The sequence below is a fragment of the Bufo bufo genome, chromosome 7 (genome assembly GCF_905171765.1).
Source record: "Bufo bufo chromosome 7, aBufBuf1.1, whole genome shotgun sequence".
In the NCBI taxonomy this organism is placed as follows: Eukaryota; Metazoa; Chordata; class Amphibia; order Anura; family Bufonidae; genus Bufo; species Bufo bufo.
In genome coordinates, this window is record NC_053395.1 from 85,622,384 (window position 1) to 85,636,318 (window position 13,935).

The following is a 13,935-nucleotide window of genomic DNA, read 5'->3' on the forward strand; positions in this document are numbered from 1 at the left end:
GGGCATTTTTCCTTAGAAATAAGCCTTGTCTCATTCCTCTGTTACGTATGAATACACTGACAAGTGGGTTACCATTTCTGTTGTGGATGGGACATATCCCAAGTACACATTCTGTCTATTCATTGCTGATACTGTCGAGACACACCTTATTGACACGTGAAATTGTAATACCAAATTGTCATTCACACATTCTCATTAGGGATAGTCTGTTTTGCTTTAAAAAAGTTAATAAAAAAGATTTACTGCTCAAAATGCACAAAGCAAAAGAAAATATGCCCCAGAATGGTTATGTCAAGTAGAATACAAAAATATCTAAAACAGACATGTCCATAGAGCTGAGTGTCCTCTTTGAAATGTTACACAGCAGTACCTGGTTCCCAAAGTCGAGCATTATGTGATAAAACCAGGATCACAAAGTTTAAACTCTCAAAGCTGATCTCGATTTGTAGATGTTTCTATTACTACATCATACAGAGACAAAAAGGCACCATGAATCTTCTATAATCTACAGTACATGACTAGGGTTGAGCGAACCCGAACTGTAAAGTTCAGGTTCGTACCGAACTTTAGGATTTTGGGACCCCGGACCCAAACCAGAACATTTCCGTAAAAGTTCGGGTTCGGTGTTCGCCGCTTTCTTGGCGCTTTTTGAAAGGCTGCACAGCAGCCAATCAACAAGCGTCATACTACTTGCCCCAAAAGGCCATCACAGCCATGCCTACTATTGGCATGGCTGTGATTGGCCAACTGCAGCATGTGACCCAGCCTCTATTTAAGCTGGAGTCACGTAGCGCCGCCCGTCACTCTGCTCGGATTAGTGTAGGGATAGGCTGCAGCTGCTGTGAGGGAGAGATCAGGGAGGAATCTTATGAAGAACTGCTTCTTTACTCAGCGATCTACAGCAAATGTGTTTTGTGGGTGCAGTGCACAATTGTTTTAAGCCTGCCCTGAGCCAACTACTACTGAAAACGAACTTTTTTTCCTTCAGTTAGTTAATATCAATACATAATCGGCAGCCATTTTATGCAACGATCGTGCACCAGCACAGGATATTTGCATGTCTGCAAGTCAAGAAATACTGCTTTGAGACACTGGGGTTAAAAAAAAACTTTGTTTCATATAGTGCACATCTAGGATTATCGCTGCATAAGTGACTGTGAAATTTAGGCCAGAAATACGGCTTTCTCATACTGGGGCATATTGGGGTGAAAAAAAAACATCTGTTTCATATAGTACACATCTAGGATTATAGGTGCATAAGTGAGTGTCACATTTAGGCCAGAAATACGGCTTTGGCATACTGGGGCATACTGGGTGAAACAAACCCCTCTGTTTCATATAGTGCACATCTAGGATTATAGGTGCATAAGGGACTGTTCATTTTAGGCCAGAAATACGGCTTTTGCTTACTGGGGTTAAAAAACCTTCTGATATACTGCACATCTGGGATTAGAGGTGCATAAGTTCCTGTGAAATGTAGGCCACAAATACGGCTTTCTCATACTGGGGCATACTGGGGTGAAAAAAAAAACATCTGTTTCATATAGTGCACATCTAGGATTATAGGTGCATAAGTGAGTGTCACATTTAGGCCAGAAATACGGCTTTGGCATACTGGGTGAAACAAACCCCTCTGTTTCATATAGTGCACATCTGTGATTATAGGTGCATAAATGACTGTGAAATTTAGGCCACAAATACGGCTTTTGCTTACTGGGGTTAAAAAACCTCTGATATACTGCACATCTGTGATTATAGGTGCATAAATTACTGTGAAATTTAGGCCACAAATACGGCTTTTGCTTACTGGGGTTAAAAAACCTCTGATATACTGCACATCTGGGATTAGAGGTGCATAAATTACTGTGAAATTTAGGCCACAAATACGGCTTTTGCTTACTGGGGTTAAAAAACCTCTGATATACTGCACATCTGGGATTAGAGGTGCATAAATTACTGTGAAATTTAGGCCACAAATACGGCTTTTGCTTACTGGGGTTAAAAAACCTCTGATATACTGCACATCTGGGATTATAGGTGCATAAATTACTGTGAAATTTAGGCCACAAATACGGCTTTTGCTTACTGGGGTTAAAAAACCTCTGATATACTGCACATCTGGGATTAGAGGTGCATAAATTACTGTGAAATTTAGGCCACAAATACGGCTTTTGCTTACTGGGGTTAAAAAACCTCTGATATACTGCACATCTGGGATTAGAGGTGCATAAATTACTGTGAAATTTAGGCCACAAATACGGCTTTTGCTTACTGGGGTTAAAAAACCTCTGATATACTGCACATCTGGGATTAGAGGTGCATAAATTACTGTGAAATTTAGGCCACAAATACAGCTTTTGCTTACTGGGGTTAAAAAAACCTCTGATATACTGCACATCTGGGATTAGAGGTGCATAAATTACTGTGAAATTTAGGCCACAAATACGGCTTTTGCTTACTGGGGTTAAAAAAAACCTCTGATATACTGCACATCTGGGATTATAGGTGCATAAATTACTGTGATATTTAGGCCACAAATATGGCTTTTGCTTATTGGGGTTAAAAAAAATTCTGATATACTGCACATCTGGGATTATAGGTGCATAAGATACTGTGAAATTTAGGCCAGAAATACGGCTTTTGCTTACTGGGGTTAAAAAACCCTCTGATATACTGCACATCTGGGATTAGAGGTGCATAAATTACTGTGAAATTTAGGCCACAAATACCACTGTCATATAGAGTTAAAAAATTTTTTTTTTAAAGCAATACCCTACATCAGGGTTTTTATTGGCGGTTAATTATTTTTAACAGACTTAACCACTTTTTACTTTGCTTGGTGAACGCTAACTATAAGGCAAACATCTAATAAGGGACGCGGTCATGGTCGTGGTGTTGGTGGAGCCTCTGGTGCAGGGAGAGGACGTAGCCGTTCTGCCACAGCTACACGTCCTACTGAACCTACTACCTCAGGTCCCAGTAGCCGCCAGAATCTACAGCGATATTTGGTCGGGCCTAATGCCGTTCTAAGGATGGTAAGGCCTCAGCAAGTACAGCGCTAGTCAATTGGGTGGCCGACAGTGGATCCAGCACGTTCACATTATCTCCCACCCAGTCTTCTGCAGAAAGTGCACAGGTGGCGCCTGAAACCCATGCCCATCAGTCTGTCCCATCACCCCCGTGCATATCGGGGAACCTGTCTGAGACTCAAGTCATGCAGCAGTCTCTTATGCTGTTTGAAGACTCTGCTGGACGGGTTTCCCAAGGGCATCCACCTAGCCCTTCCCCAGGGGTGGAAGACATAGAATGCACTGACGCACAACCACTTATGTTTCCTGATGAGGACATGGGAATACCACCTCAGCAAGTCTCTGATGATGACGAAACACAGGTGCCAACTGCTGCGTCTTTCTGCAGTGTGCAGACCGAAAAGGAGGTCAGGGAGGAAGACAGTGGTGATACCGAGCCAACAGCGTAGCAAAAGAGGGAGCAGGGTGCAAAATCAGAGCAGCCGTCGCCAAAACAGTTTGCCTGCTACTGGCCACCATCACCAGCGACCGAGCACACCAAAGGCAGCTTCAAGGAGTTCCCTGGCATGGCACTTCTTCACACAATGTGCTAACGACAAGACCAGAGTGGTTTGCACGCTGTGCCATCAGAGCCTGAAGCGAGGCATTAACGTTCTGAACCTTAGCACAACCTGCATGACCAGGCATCTACATGCGAGACACGGGCTGCAGTGGAGTAAGCACCTTCAAAACCAAGAAAGGGCTCAGGCCCCTCCTGCTCCATCTTCTGCTGCTGCCTCGGCCTCTTCCTCCGCCTCTGGAGGAACGTTGGCACCTGCCGCCCAGCAAACAGAGGATGTGCCACCAACACCACCACCTCCGTCACCAAGCATCTCCACCATGTCACACGGAAACGTTCAGCTTTCCATCTCACAAACCTTGGAGAGAAAGCGTAAATTCCCACATAGGCACCCTCGATCCCTGGCCCTGAATGCCAGCATTTCTAAACTACTGGCCTTTGAAATGCTGTCATTCAGGCTGGTGGAGACGGACAGCTTCAAACAGCTCATGTCGCTTGCTGTCCCACAGTACGTCGTTCCCAGCCACCACTACTTCTCCAGGAGAGCCGTGCCTTCCCTGCACAACCAAGTATCGGATAAAATCAAGTGTGCACTGCGCAACGCCATCTGTGGCAAGGTCCACCTAACCACAGATACGTGGACCAGTAAGCATGGCCAGGGACGCTATATCTCCCTAACTGCACACTGGGTAAATGTAGTGGCGGCTGGGCCCCAGGCGGAGAGCTGTTTGGTGCACGTCCTTCCGCCGCCAAGGGTCACAGGGCATCATTCTTTGCCTCCTGTTGCTTCCTCTTCCTACTCGGCTTCCTCCTCCTCTTCTACAACCTCCTCATCCGGTCAGCGACAGACCTTCACCACCAACTTCAGCACAGCCATGGATAAACGTCAGCAGGCCATTCTGAAACTGATGTGTTTGGGAGACAGGCCCCACACCAGGCAGGAGTTGTGGCGGGGTATAGAACAACAGACCGACGAGTGGTTGCTACCAGTGAGCCTCAAGCCCGGCCTGGTGGTGTGCAATAATGGGCGGAATCTCGTTGCAGCTCTGGGACTAGCCGGTTTGACGCACATCCCTTGCCTGGCGCATGTGCTGAATATGTTGGTGCAGAAATTCATTCACAACTACCCCGACATGTCAGAGCTGCTGCATAAAGTGCAGGCCGTCTGTGCGCGCTTCCGGCATTCTCATCCTGCCGCCGCTCGGCTGTCTGCTTTACAGCGTAACTTCGGCCTTCGCGCTCACCGCCTCATATGCGACGTGCCCACCAGGTGGAACTCCACCTTGCACATGCTGGACAGACTGTGCGAGCAGCAGCAGGCCATAGTGGAGTTTCAGCTGCAGCACGCACGGGTGAGTCGCATTGCGGAACAGCACCACTTCACCACCAATGACTGGGTCTCCATGCGAGACCTGTGTGCCCTGTTGCACTGTTTCGAGTACTCCACCAACATGGCCAGTGGCGATGACGCCGTTATCAGCATTACAATACCACTTCTGTGTCTCCTTGAGGAAACATTTAGGGTGATGATGGAAGAGGATGTGGCCCAGGACGAAGAGGAGGAAGAGGGGTCATCTCTAACACTTTCAGGCCAGTCTTTTAGAAGTGGCTCAGAGGGAGGTTTTTTGCAACAGCAGAGGCCAGGTACAAATTTGGCCAGCCAGGGCCCACTACTGGAGGACGAGGAGGAGGAGGATGGGGATGAAGCATGTTCACAGCGGGGTGGCACCCAACGCAGCTCGGGCCCATCACTGGTGCGTGGCTGGGGGGATACGGAGGACGCAGACGATACGCCTCCCACAGAGGACATCTTGTCCTTACCTCTGGGCAGCCTGGCACACATAAGCGATTACATGCTGCAGTGCCTGCGCAACGACAGCAGAGTTGCCCACATTTTAACGTGTGCAGACTACTGGGTGGCCACCCTGCTGGATCCCCGTTACAAAGACAATGTGCCGTCCTTAATTCCCTCACTGGAGCGTGATCAGAAGATGCGTGACTGCAGGCGCACGCTGGTAGACGCTCTCCTGAGAGCATTCCCGACTGTCGCTGGGGGACAAGTGGAAGCACAAGGCGAAGGCAGGGGAGGAGGAAGACGTCACCAACACAGCTGTGTCAGCGCCAGCACCTCAGAAGGTTAGCATGGCCGACATGTGGAAAAGCTTTGTCACCTCGCCGCAACAACCGGCCCCAACTGCTGATATGGAGCGTGTTAGCAGGAGGCAGCATTTGAACAACATGGTGGAACAGTACCTGTGCACACGCCTACACATACTGACTGATGGTTCTGCCCCATTCAACTCCTGGGTCTCCAAATTGTCCACATGGCCAGAGCTTACCCTGTATGCCTTGGAGGTGCTGGCCTGCCATGCAGCCAGTGTACTCTCTGAACGTGTATTTAGCACGGCAGGAGGCGTCATTACAGATAAGCGCAGCCGCTGTCCACAGCCAACGTGGACAAGCTCACGTTCATTAAAATGAACCAGGCCTGGATCCCACTAGACTTGTCTGTACCTTGTGCAGAATAGACAGTTCTAACAGCCTCAACCATCCATCCTTGTACTCAAGTGCACTTATTCCTTTATTTTTATTTTTATTTTTTATATGTCCCAATATTTTGGGGCATACCCCCTATATAAAAATGCAAAATAACACACATCTGTGTTGGCTACTTATTCCTCCTTCGCCGCCGCTTCCACCTAGACCGCCATGTGAGCCTACACGGCCACATACACCCATTCACCACCTCCTCAACCTCTTCCTCCTTCGTCATTCCTAGTTTTTTTAATTCATTTCCCTATCCACATTTGTTTGCAGAGCATTTGCCATGCTCTTAAGCACATTTTGATGCCTTTTGCAGCCCTCTAGCTCTTTCCAGGGCTATTTTAGAGCCATTTTAGTGGCCAAAAGTTTGGGTCCCCATTGACTTCAATGGGGTTCGGGGTTCAAGTTCGGGTCAAGTTCGGGTCCCAAACCCGAACTTTTTTTTCAAGTTCGGCCGAACCTGCCGAACCCGAACATCCAGGTGTCCGCTCAACTCTATACATGACAAGTCAGAAGTTAGAAGAATTCTGATACTTTTCTTCTTAAACTCTTGAGGGTCAGGTCAATTTTGACCTTGCGGACCAGGATCATTTTTCATTGTTTATATTTGCATTTTGGCAGTCAATTTTTTTTGCTCAACTTGAGGTGTAGGTTAAGCCTTTGCCATTTGTGGAGCAAGTTATGTTCTATGTAGGCATCATATATATTAACAAGTTTGTATTCATTGTTATCCTGGCAGGAAGAAAAACTATTTTGGTGCAGTTTTAATTTTTTATGGCATAAATCAATTATCATAAATGATGCAATAAAGTTATTGTACAGGTTGACATAGTTGCTACAATACCAAATATGTGTATAATATTTATATTTTGGGACTTACAATTTTTAATTTGTGTATGATTATTTCGTAAATATATTTTTAAAATTCAATTTAATGTCTTTTTTAATCACATAGGGGAATTTTTTTATTTTTATTTTTCAACTATAATGTCTTGGTATATATCTATTTGGAAGTAGTTCGAGCATACCTAAGTAAGCCAAAGGAGAACATGGTCACCAATTACGGACTAGGACCAGGACCTGCCTTTCCAGGACCTGCCAGAAGAAATGAGGCCCAACCCCTATATCACAATAAAGTTTAGTAGGTTTTGAATCAGAGGAATAGACCCTAGTGGCAAGTAATTGTCTACAAAGGCAGCCAAATGGTGTTTTCCCCTAGATCTTTGGGGCCCATTAAGGTATCAGAGCCTGGGCCCACCAGATGATCTTATGGTACTCTGGTGGGCCAGTCCAACCCTGAAGTTCACGCAGCACTGGGTTCCTTCAATGGATCCTGGTCTGTCAACCCATACAAGGTATTAGTCTCAGTCAATGGAGGCCCCCTCAGTCGCTCCTGTTGTATGCCATTATCAGCATTGGTCACAGCACTTAAAGGGAACCTGTCACCTGGATTTTGGGTATAGAGCTGAGGACATGGGTTGCTAGATGGCCGCTAGCACATCCGCAATACCCAGTCCCCATAGCTCTGTGTGCTTTTATTGTGTAAAAAAAACGATTTGATACATATGCAAATTAACCTGAGATGAGTCATATCTTACTTGTGTGACCAGAGAAGAGTCATATTTTCAAGCTCTGACTCATCTCAGGTTAATTTACATATGTATCAAATTCGGTTTTTATACACAATAAAAGCACATAGAGCTATCAGGACTGGGTATTGCGGATGTGCTAGCGGCCATCTAGCAACCCATGTCCTCAGCTCTATACACAAAATCCCGGTGACAGGTTCCCTTTAAAGCCTTGAATAGCAGAGATCAGAGTTTCTTTGGTCTTTGCCATTAGAGCAGGCCTGCAGATGTATTATAAGTCGTCCTCCTCCCAATCTCATGGGCACAGTAGCAATCATCATGACTAGTCATGATGCATAAACTGCCTGTCATTCATGATTAGCATACCAGTCATCGGTCTGCAATCAGTCAAACCACTACTACGTCCATCTTTTCAAAATGAATATAAGAAATTGACAGATACTTACTGGCCACTTTGTGATGTCATCTGGCCACTCATGAGGAGGAACTGAAGCTGGTTCAGCACAAAACCTACAATGAAATACAATATATTTGTACAGGTTGACATGGTTGTCAGTACATGGTTCTCAACAAAGTATTTCACAGAAATCTAAAGGAAGGCTACAAGCAACAGAAATCTCAGCCAGGACAATGCATTTATTTGTAATCACTGGTGGTGGAGACAGTCATTAGCCAAACAAGTCATATTACAGTAACATCACTAAATTTTCTGCTTGAAGTTACTATTAAAATTCAGATATTTTTTTAAATACCTAGTACAAGTTGACTGTGTGGGCATTTACGAGGAATGCAGGGTATCCCACTAATATACTTGCGTTTATACTCATATCCAAAGCAAGATAAGACTGTGTGCGTGAATGAGCGGCACTGTGTATTATAAAAAGGTACACTGCCGTGTTGGGCCACAACAAACGGGAGATTTAATACTTGAACAGTAAAGTGAAGCTTACTCCAGGTTCAGGTAGGCAGCGATATACAATCCACACTCATACCTTGGGTCCTGGCGACAAACTGATCCATAATGTCTCTCGCTTTTGTTTGCTAGCGAAGGGGTACTCGAATGATATGGCCACTTTACCCACACAGCAAGAGTAGACTAAAAAAAAAAAAAAAAATAGAGCATGAAAATTGCTGAAGCTAAAGATTCAATTTGCAGACATGGTAGACAAAAATTACAAAGGATCCGCTTGAATAGCTATACTGGGGAAGAGCCCTGTTGTAAAGACTACATACTGCCACTGACACTCTGCCCCAAACAACTTGTTCTCCTTTATTTATCGCCCAGTGATCAACTTTCAGCTTTTTGCTGCCCATGACCCTTCTCAAACATTTTGGCTTGGAGCATTCAGGGAATATGACAGGGGTAATTTCTCCTTTCAAAGAACGCTTAAAATAGGCCAAATCCTAGTAACCCTGTGTGGCATGTTCCTGCTTTTTTTCTGGCACTGAGTACACACAATCTCAGGCTTTCATTGAAGAATCACTAGCTACATCTCAGCTCTGAATGTAGGTAAGTATTCTTGACTGCTCTGGCACCATCATGTCTTGTACTTTTAACTACTTCTGTCTGGTACAATACTTACACCTATCAATATGTTTGGTAGTTACACCTATGGCCACATCTCTGCAGCAACAGAAATATTTAAAGGCAATGGACATCTACCGAATACTTTTTTTGCAAAGTGATAGGTTTTGTTAAAAACACTTTTCTAATGGCCGTGTGACCAAGCGTGAAGGTTCATTGGCCGGGCAGCATGAACTAGGGGTATATATGGGAGGGGTGGGAGATAGGTGGGTTGTGCCCTTGACAAAGTGCGATAGCGAAACGGACGTTGGGCCGTTCCCTTGTACCCGGGTAGGTATTATGGATATGTAAATCACAGCTCTCAGCCATATCTGTTGGACTCTGCGGCTCCTGTGAGTTCTTGCAGATGTTCCTAGTGACACGTAGGTTATGGATGCCTGTTGGGAACACTTTACTTCCATGATTATGGGCGTGTGGTATTACACCATCAAGGTTGCTGAGCTGTATTATTGATTTGTACTTAGACCTGTGGTTGGAGGGATTTCTTTCTTACATCCTTGCACTTCTCAATATATGTTTTTAGTATTTATACAATTGTCTTGATGTGTGTTTATCAATAAAGCTTTGTGTTCAGTATGTCGTGTGGTGTTAAGTATTGTTATTAAGCCCTATAGCTGGCGGTGGATCCGCCGCTTTTAAATGTAATACTGCTTCCTTGCTGTCTTACAATTTTCTACGCCTAAAACAGGCAAAGAAAACAGTAAATGAGACCCATTCCCCATCTTCTCCCCACACCACACCCACTTTAGACCTGGCGTGGGCGGGGAGAAGTCGCAGATGGCAATCTGAGCCAGAAATACTACTAATTTAGGCATATTTCTGTTTAATGAATGACCCTCTATATGTTTTGCTAAATATTTTCCCACAAGAATATATATCAGCTCAGCTTCTCCTGCTCTATAACATGCTGCCTGCAGATTGTTCTCTTTAATACTCTAAGGCCTCTTTCACACGGGCGTTGCGGGAAAATGTGCGGGTGCGTTGTGGGAACACCCGCGATTTTTCCGCACGAGTGCAAAACATTGTAATGCGTTTTGCACTCGCGTGAGAAAAATCGTGCGTGTTTGGTACCCAAACCCGAACCTCTTCACAGACTTGGGATCGGTGTTCTGTAGATTGAATTATTTTCCCTTATAACATGGTTATAAGGGAAAATAATAGCATTCTGAATACAGAATGCATAGTAAACTAGCGCTGGAGGGGTTAAAAAAAATAAAATTATTTAACTCACCTTAATCCACTTGCTGGCGCTGCCGGCATCTCGTCTGTCTCCTTCTGTGCTGAACAGGACCTGTGGTGAGCATTCATTCCAGGACCTTTGATGACGTCACTCCGGTCATCACATGATCCATCACCATGGTAAAAGATCATGTGACGTACCATGTGATGACCGGAGTGACGTCATCAAAGGTCCTGTAACTGTACTTAATGCTCACCACAGGTCCTATTCAACAAAGGAGACAGAAGCAGATGCCGGGCTCCGCGATCAAGTGGATTAAGGTGAGTTAAATTATTTTATTTTTTTTTATAACCCCTCCAGCGATGTTTTACTATGCATTCTGTATTCAGAATGCTATTATTTTCCCTTATGACCATGTTATAAGGGAAAATAATAATGATCGGGTCTCCATCCCGATCGTCTCCTAGCAACCGTGCGCGAAAATCGCACTGCATCCGCACTTGCTTGCGGATGCTTGCGATTTTCACGCAACCCCATTCACTTCTATGGGGCCTGCGTTGCGTTAAAAACGCACAAAGAGGAGCATGCTGCGATTTTCACGCAACGCACAAGTGATGCGTGAAAATCACCGCTTATGTGAACAGCCCCATAGAAATGAATGGGTCGGTATTCAGTGCGGGTGCAATGTGTTCACCTCCCGCATCGCATCCGCGCGGAATACTCGCTCGTGTGAAAGGGGCCTAATAGTGACATGACCATGATATTAGAATACAAAATGTTACTGAACACTCCTCTTCCGAGGTCTGAATACCTCTAAGGCTTCGTTCACATCAGCGTTCAGACTTTCCGTTCTCCTACTCCGTTATAGGGGCAGGAAAAACTGAAAAGACGAATTCGGCACATAACTGAGCCGAACGGAGCCTAAGGTTTACACTCAGAAGATGATTTTGGAGTAATGCATGCAGGATTTTGGAGTAAAAGTAGTGCATGAAGGATTGTTATCTCCGCTTTAAAAATCTTCTTCTGGGCGGAAACCTAACGGACCCCATTATAGTCTATGGGGGTCTATGGGGTCCGTAGGCTCCGTTCGGCTCCGTTATGTGCCGAATCCGTCCTTTCCGTTTTATCTGCCCCTATAACGCAGTAGGAGAACGGAAAGGCTGAACGCTGATGTGAACAAAGCCTAATAGTGACATGACCATGATATTTTAGAATACAAAATCTTACTGAACACTCCTCTTCCGAGGTCTGAATACATCCGGATTTGTCATTTCTCACACAACATGCAGAGTGCTTCTCTTTTTCTCTTTTCTTCTGAATTAAACTGTATACTTGCTGGTCTTGTCTCATACATGGTGAAAATTTTGCTCCAAGGTGTATTAAATCTTCCTGGAAGAAATTACAATCCACAAGCAAGGAAAGTTTATTTATACAAAAGATTGAATACATTTTGGTTCGTTTTGTTTTTCATTTTAAACAGAAAGCACCTATTCATTTTAACGCATTCTCCTTTAGTGGGATCTCTTCCTTGCAAGGAACCTTGGCTAAATGATGGAACACCTACTGTCCTAATACTATAATACTAGACCTTCAAAGTGCATTTGCCAACTGAGAAAATCAAACACAACACTACAAATACTGATGTCAAACAGAAAAGGTCTGAATGAAGTTACAGAGAGTGAAAGGAGTGAGCTTTCACAAGAATTCACTATTTTCAGGGCTGAGATAGAGCTGAAATGCATGGAAAACCAAGAGACCACAAGATAATAAAATAAACGTACAGAACATCAGTGTATAAGACTGCTCCTGTGTCTCTATTTACACAGTACAGAATTTTACAGATCAAATATTTTCAAAACAAGAGGAAATTACATATCTTAGGGTACTTTCACACTTGCGTCAAAGTTTTCCGATATTGAGTTCTGTCCTAGGGGCTCAATACCGGAAAAAAACTGATCAGTTTTATCCTAATGCATTCTGAATGTAAAGCAATCCGTTCAGGATGCATCAGGATGTCTTCAGTTCAGTCCTTTTACGGTATTTGGACGGAGAAAAAAACGCAGTATGCTGCATTTTTCTCTCCGTCCAAAAATCCTGAACACTTGCCGGAATGCCGCATCCGGCCTTTTTTTTCCCATTGGAATGTATTAGTGTCATTAAAATTGCAGCATTGACGGATCCGGTCTTCCAGCCTGCGCATGCGCAGACCTTTAAAAATGTAAATAAATATAAAAATACTGGATCCGTTTTTCCGGTATTGCAATGCATTTGTGAGACGGATTTGCATCCGTATCCGTCTACAAATAGTTTCCGTTTGCATACAGATTGTCGGCGATGGAACTGCCTGACGGAATCCAGCAACGCAAGTGTGAAAGTACCCGAAGCCTACTTTCACACTAGCGTTTTTGCTGGATCTGGCAGGGTTTAGCAAAAACGCTTCTGTTACTAATAATATAACTATCTGCATACATTATGAACGGATCCGGTTGTATTGTCTGTAACATAGCCAAGACGGATCCGTCATAAACTCCATTGAAAGTCAATGGAGGACGGATCCGTTTTCTATTGTGTCAGATTGTGTCAGAGAAAACGGATCTGTCCCTATTGACTTGCATTGGGGGTCATGACGTAAGCTATGGTTTGCTCTCCGGTATGAGAACGGAACGGAATGCATTTTGGAGCTTTCCGTTCAGTTCAGTTATGCTTTGTCCCCATTGACAATGAATGGGGATAAAACAGAAGCGTTTTTTTCCGGTATTGAGACCCTCTGATGGATCTCAATACCGGAAAATATTAACGCTAGTGTGAAAGTAGCCGAACTCTCATTTTCAAACTACTGTATATCATTGCCGGTCCACAGATCAATCCAGTAGCTGCTTTATTGTCATTATCATCAAAAACTCATGTATAAAAAATATTATTAAAGGAAAAGCAGCCGATTACAAAAGTTTTCATGAAAAGTTGTGGGAATTCATGACAAATCATTACACGGTAGAGAAGCTAGAAGTCCTCCTTTCATCTGCGGTCATTGCACGGCACTGGAAACAGACACTTCCTCCTACTAAACAAGAACTCTGCTCTAGGGACTATGGCTAAAAACACTTGTCACCAGAATACCACTAGGCCAGCAACATCTAAGTGCAGAACCGCAGTCATCCAACCTGTCACCATATCTCCTCAGGTGGCGCCAGAGAAGAATTGCACTTAAGTCTGCTGCTACTGTATGTATTTCTACATTGCACTTATTAAAAAGGACTTAACATTAAACTCTGGCCTCATTCTTCCATATTCTACTTTGACTGCAACGGACCCCAGGGAACGTCAGCTTGAGTAGGACACCGTAACACTACATTAGGGCCACTACCACTCCCATCCTCTACACTGGCTCCGACGGGGGCTCACTGCAAGTCCACATGGGGTGAATCTACTGTAAAAAAAAATAGGAAAAA

General features: G+C 44.4%; 1 protein-coding gene across 4 annotated transcripts in view; it reads right to left on the reverse strand.

Annotated features, from left to right (window-relative positions):
* Window positions 1-13,935, reverse strand: part of RHBDF1 (rhomboid 5 homolog 1) — a 161,564-nt gene that overhangs the window by 12,279 nt on the left and 135,350 nt on the right. For all 4 annotated transcript variants that reach the window (XM_040440307.1, XM_040440304.1, XM_040440306.1 and 1 more), the window contains 3 exons: window positions 11,714-11,875; window positions 8,714-8,817; window positions 8,168-8,231 (listed from right to left, as the gene is read on the reverse strand). In XM_040440307.1, the coding sequence (XP_040296241.1) occupies window positions 8,168-8,231; window positions 8,714-8,817; window positions 11,714-11,875 (330 nt within the window). The remainder of the gene's footprint in view (window positions 1-8,167; window positions 8,232-8,713; window positions 8,818-11,713; window positions 11,876-13,935) is intronic.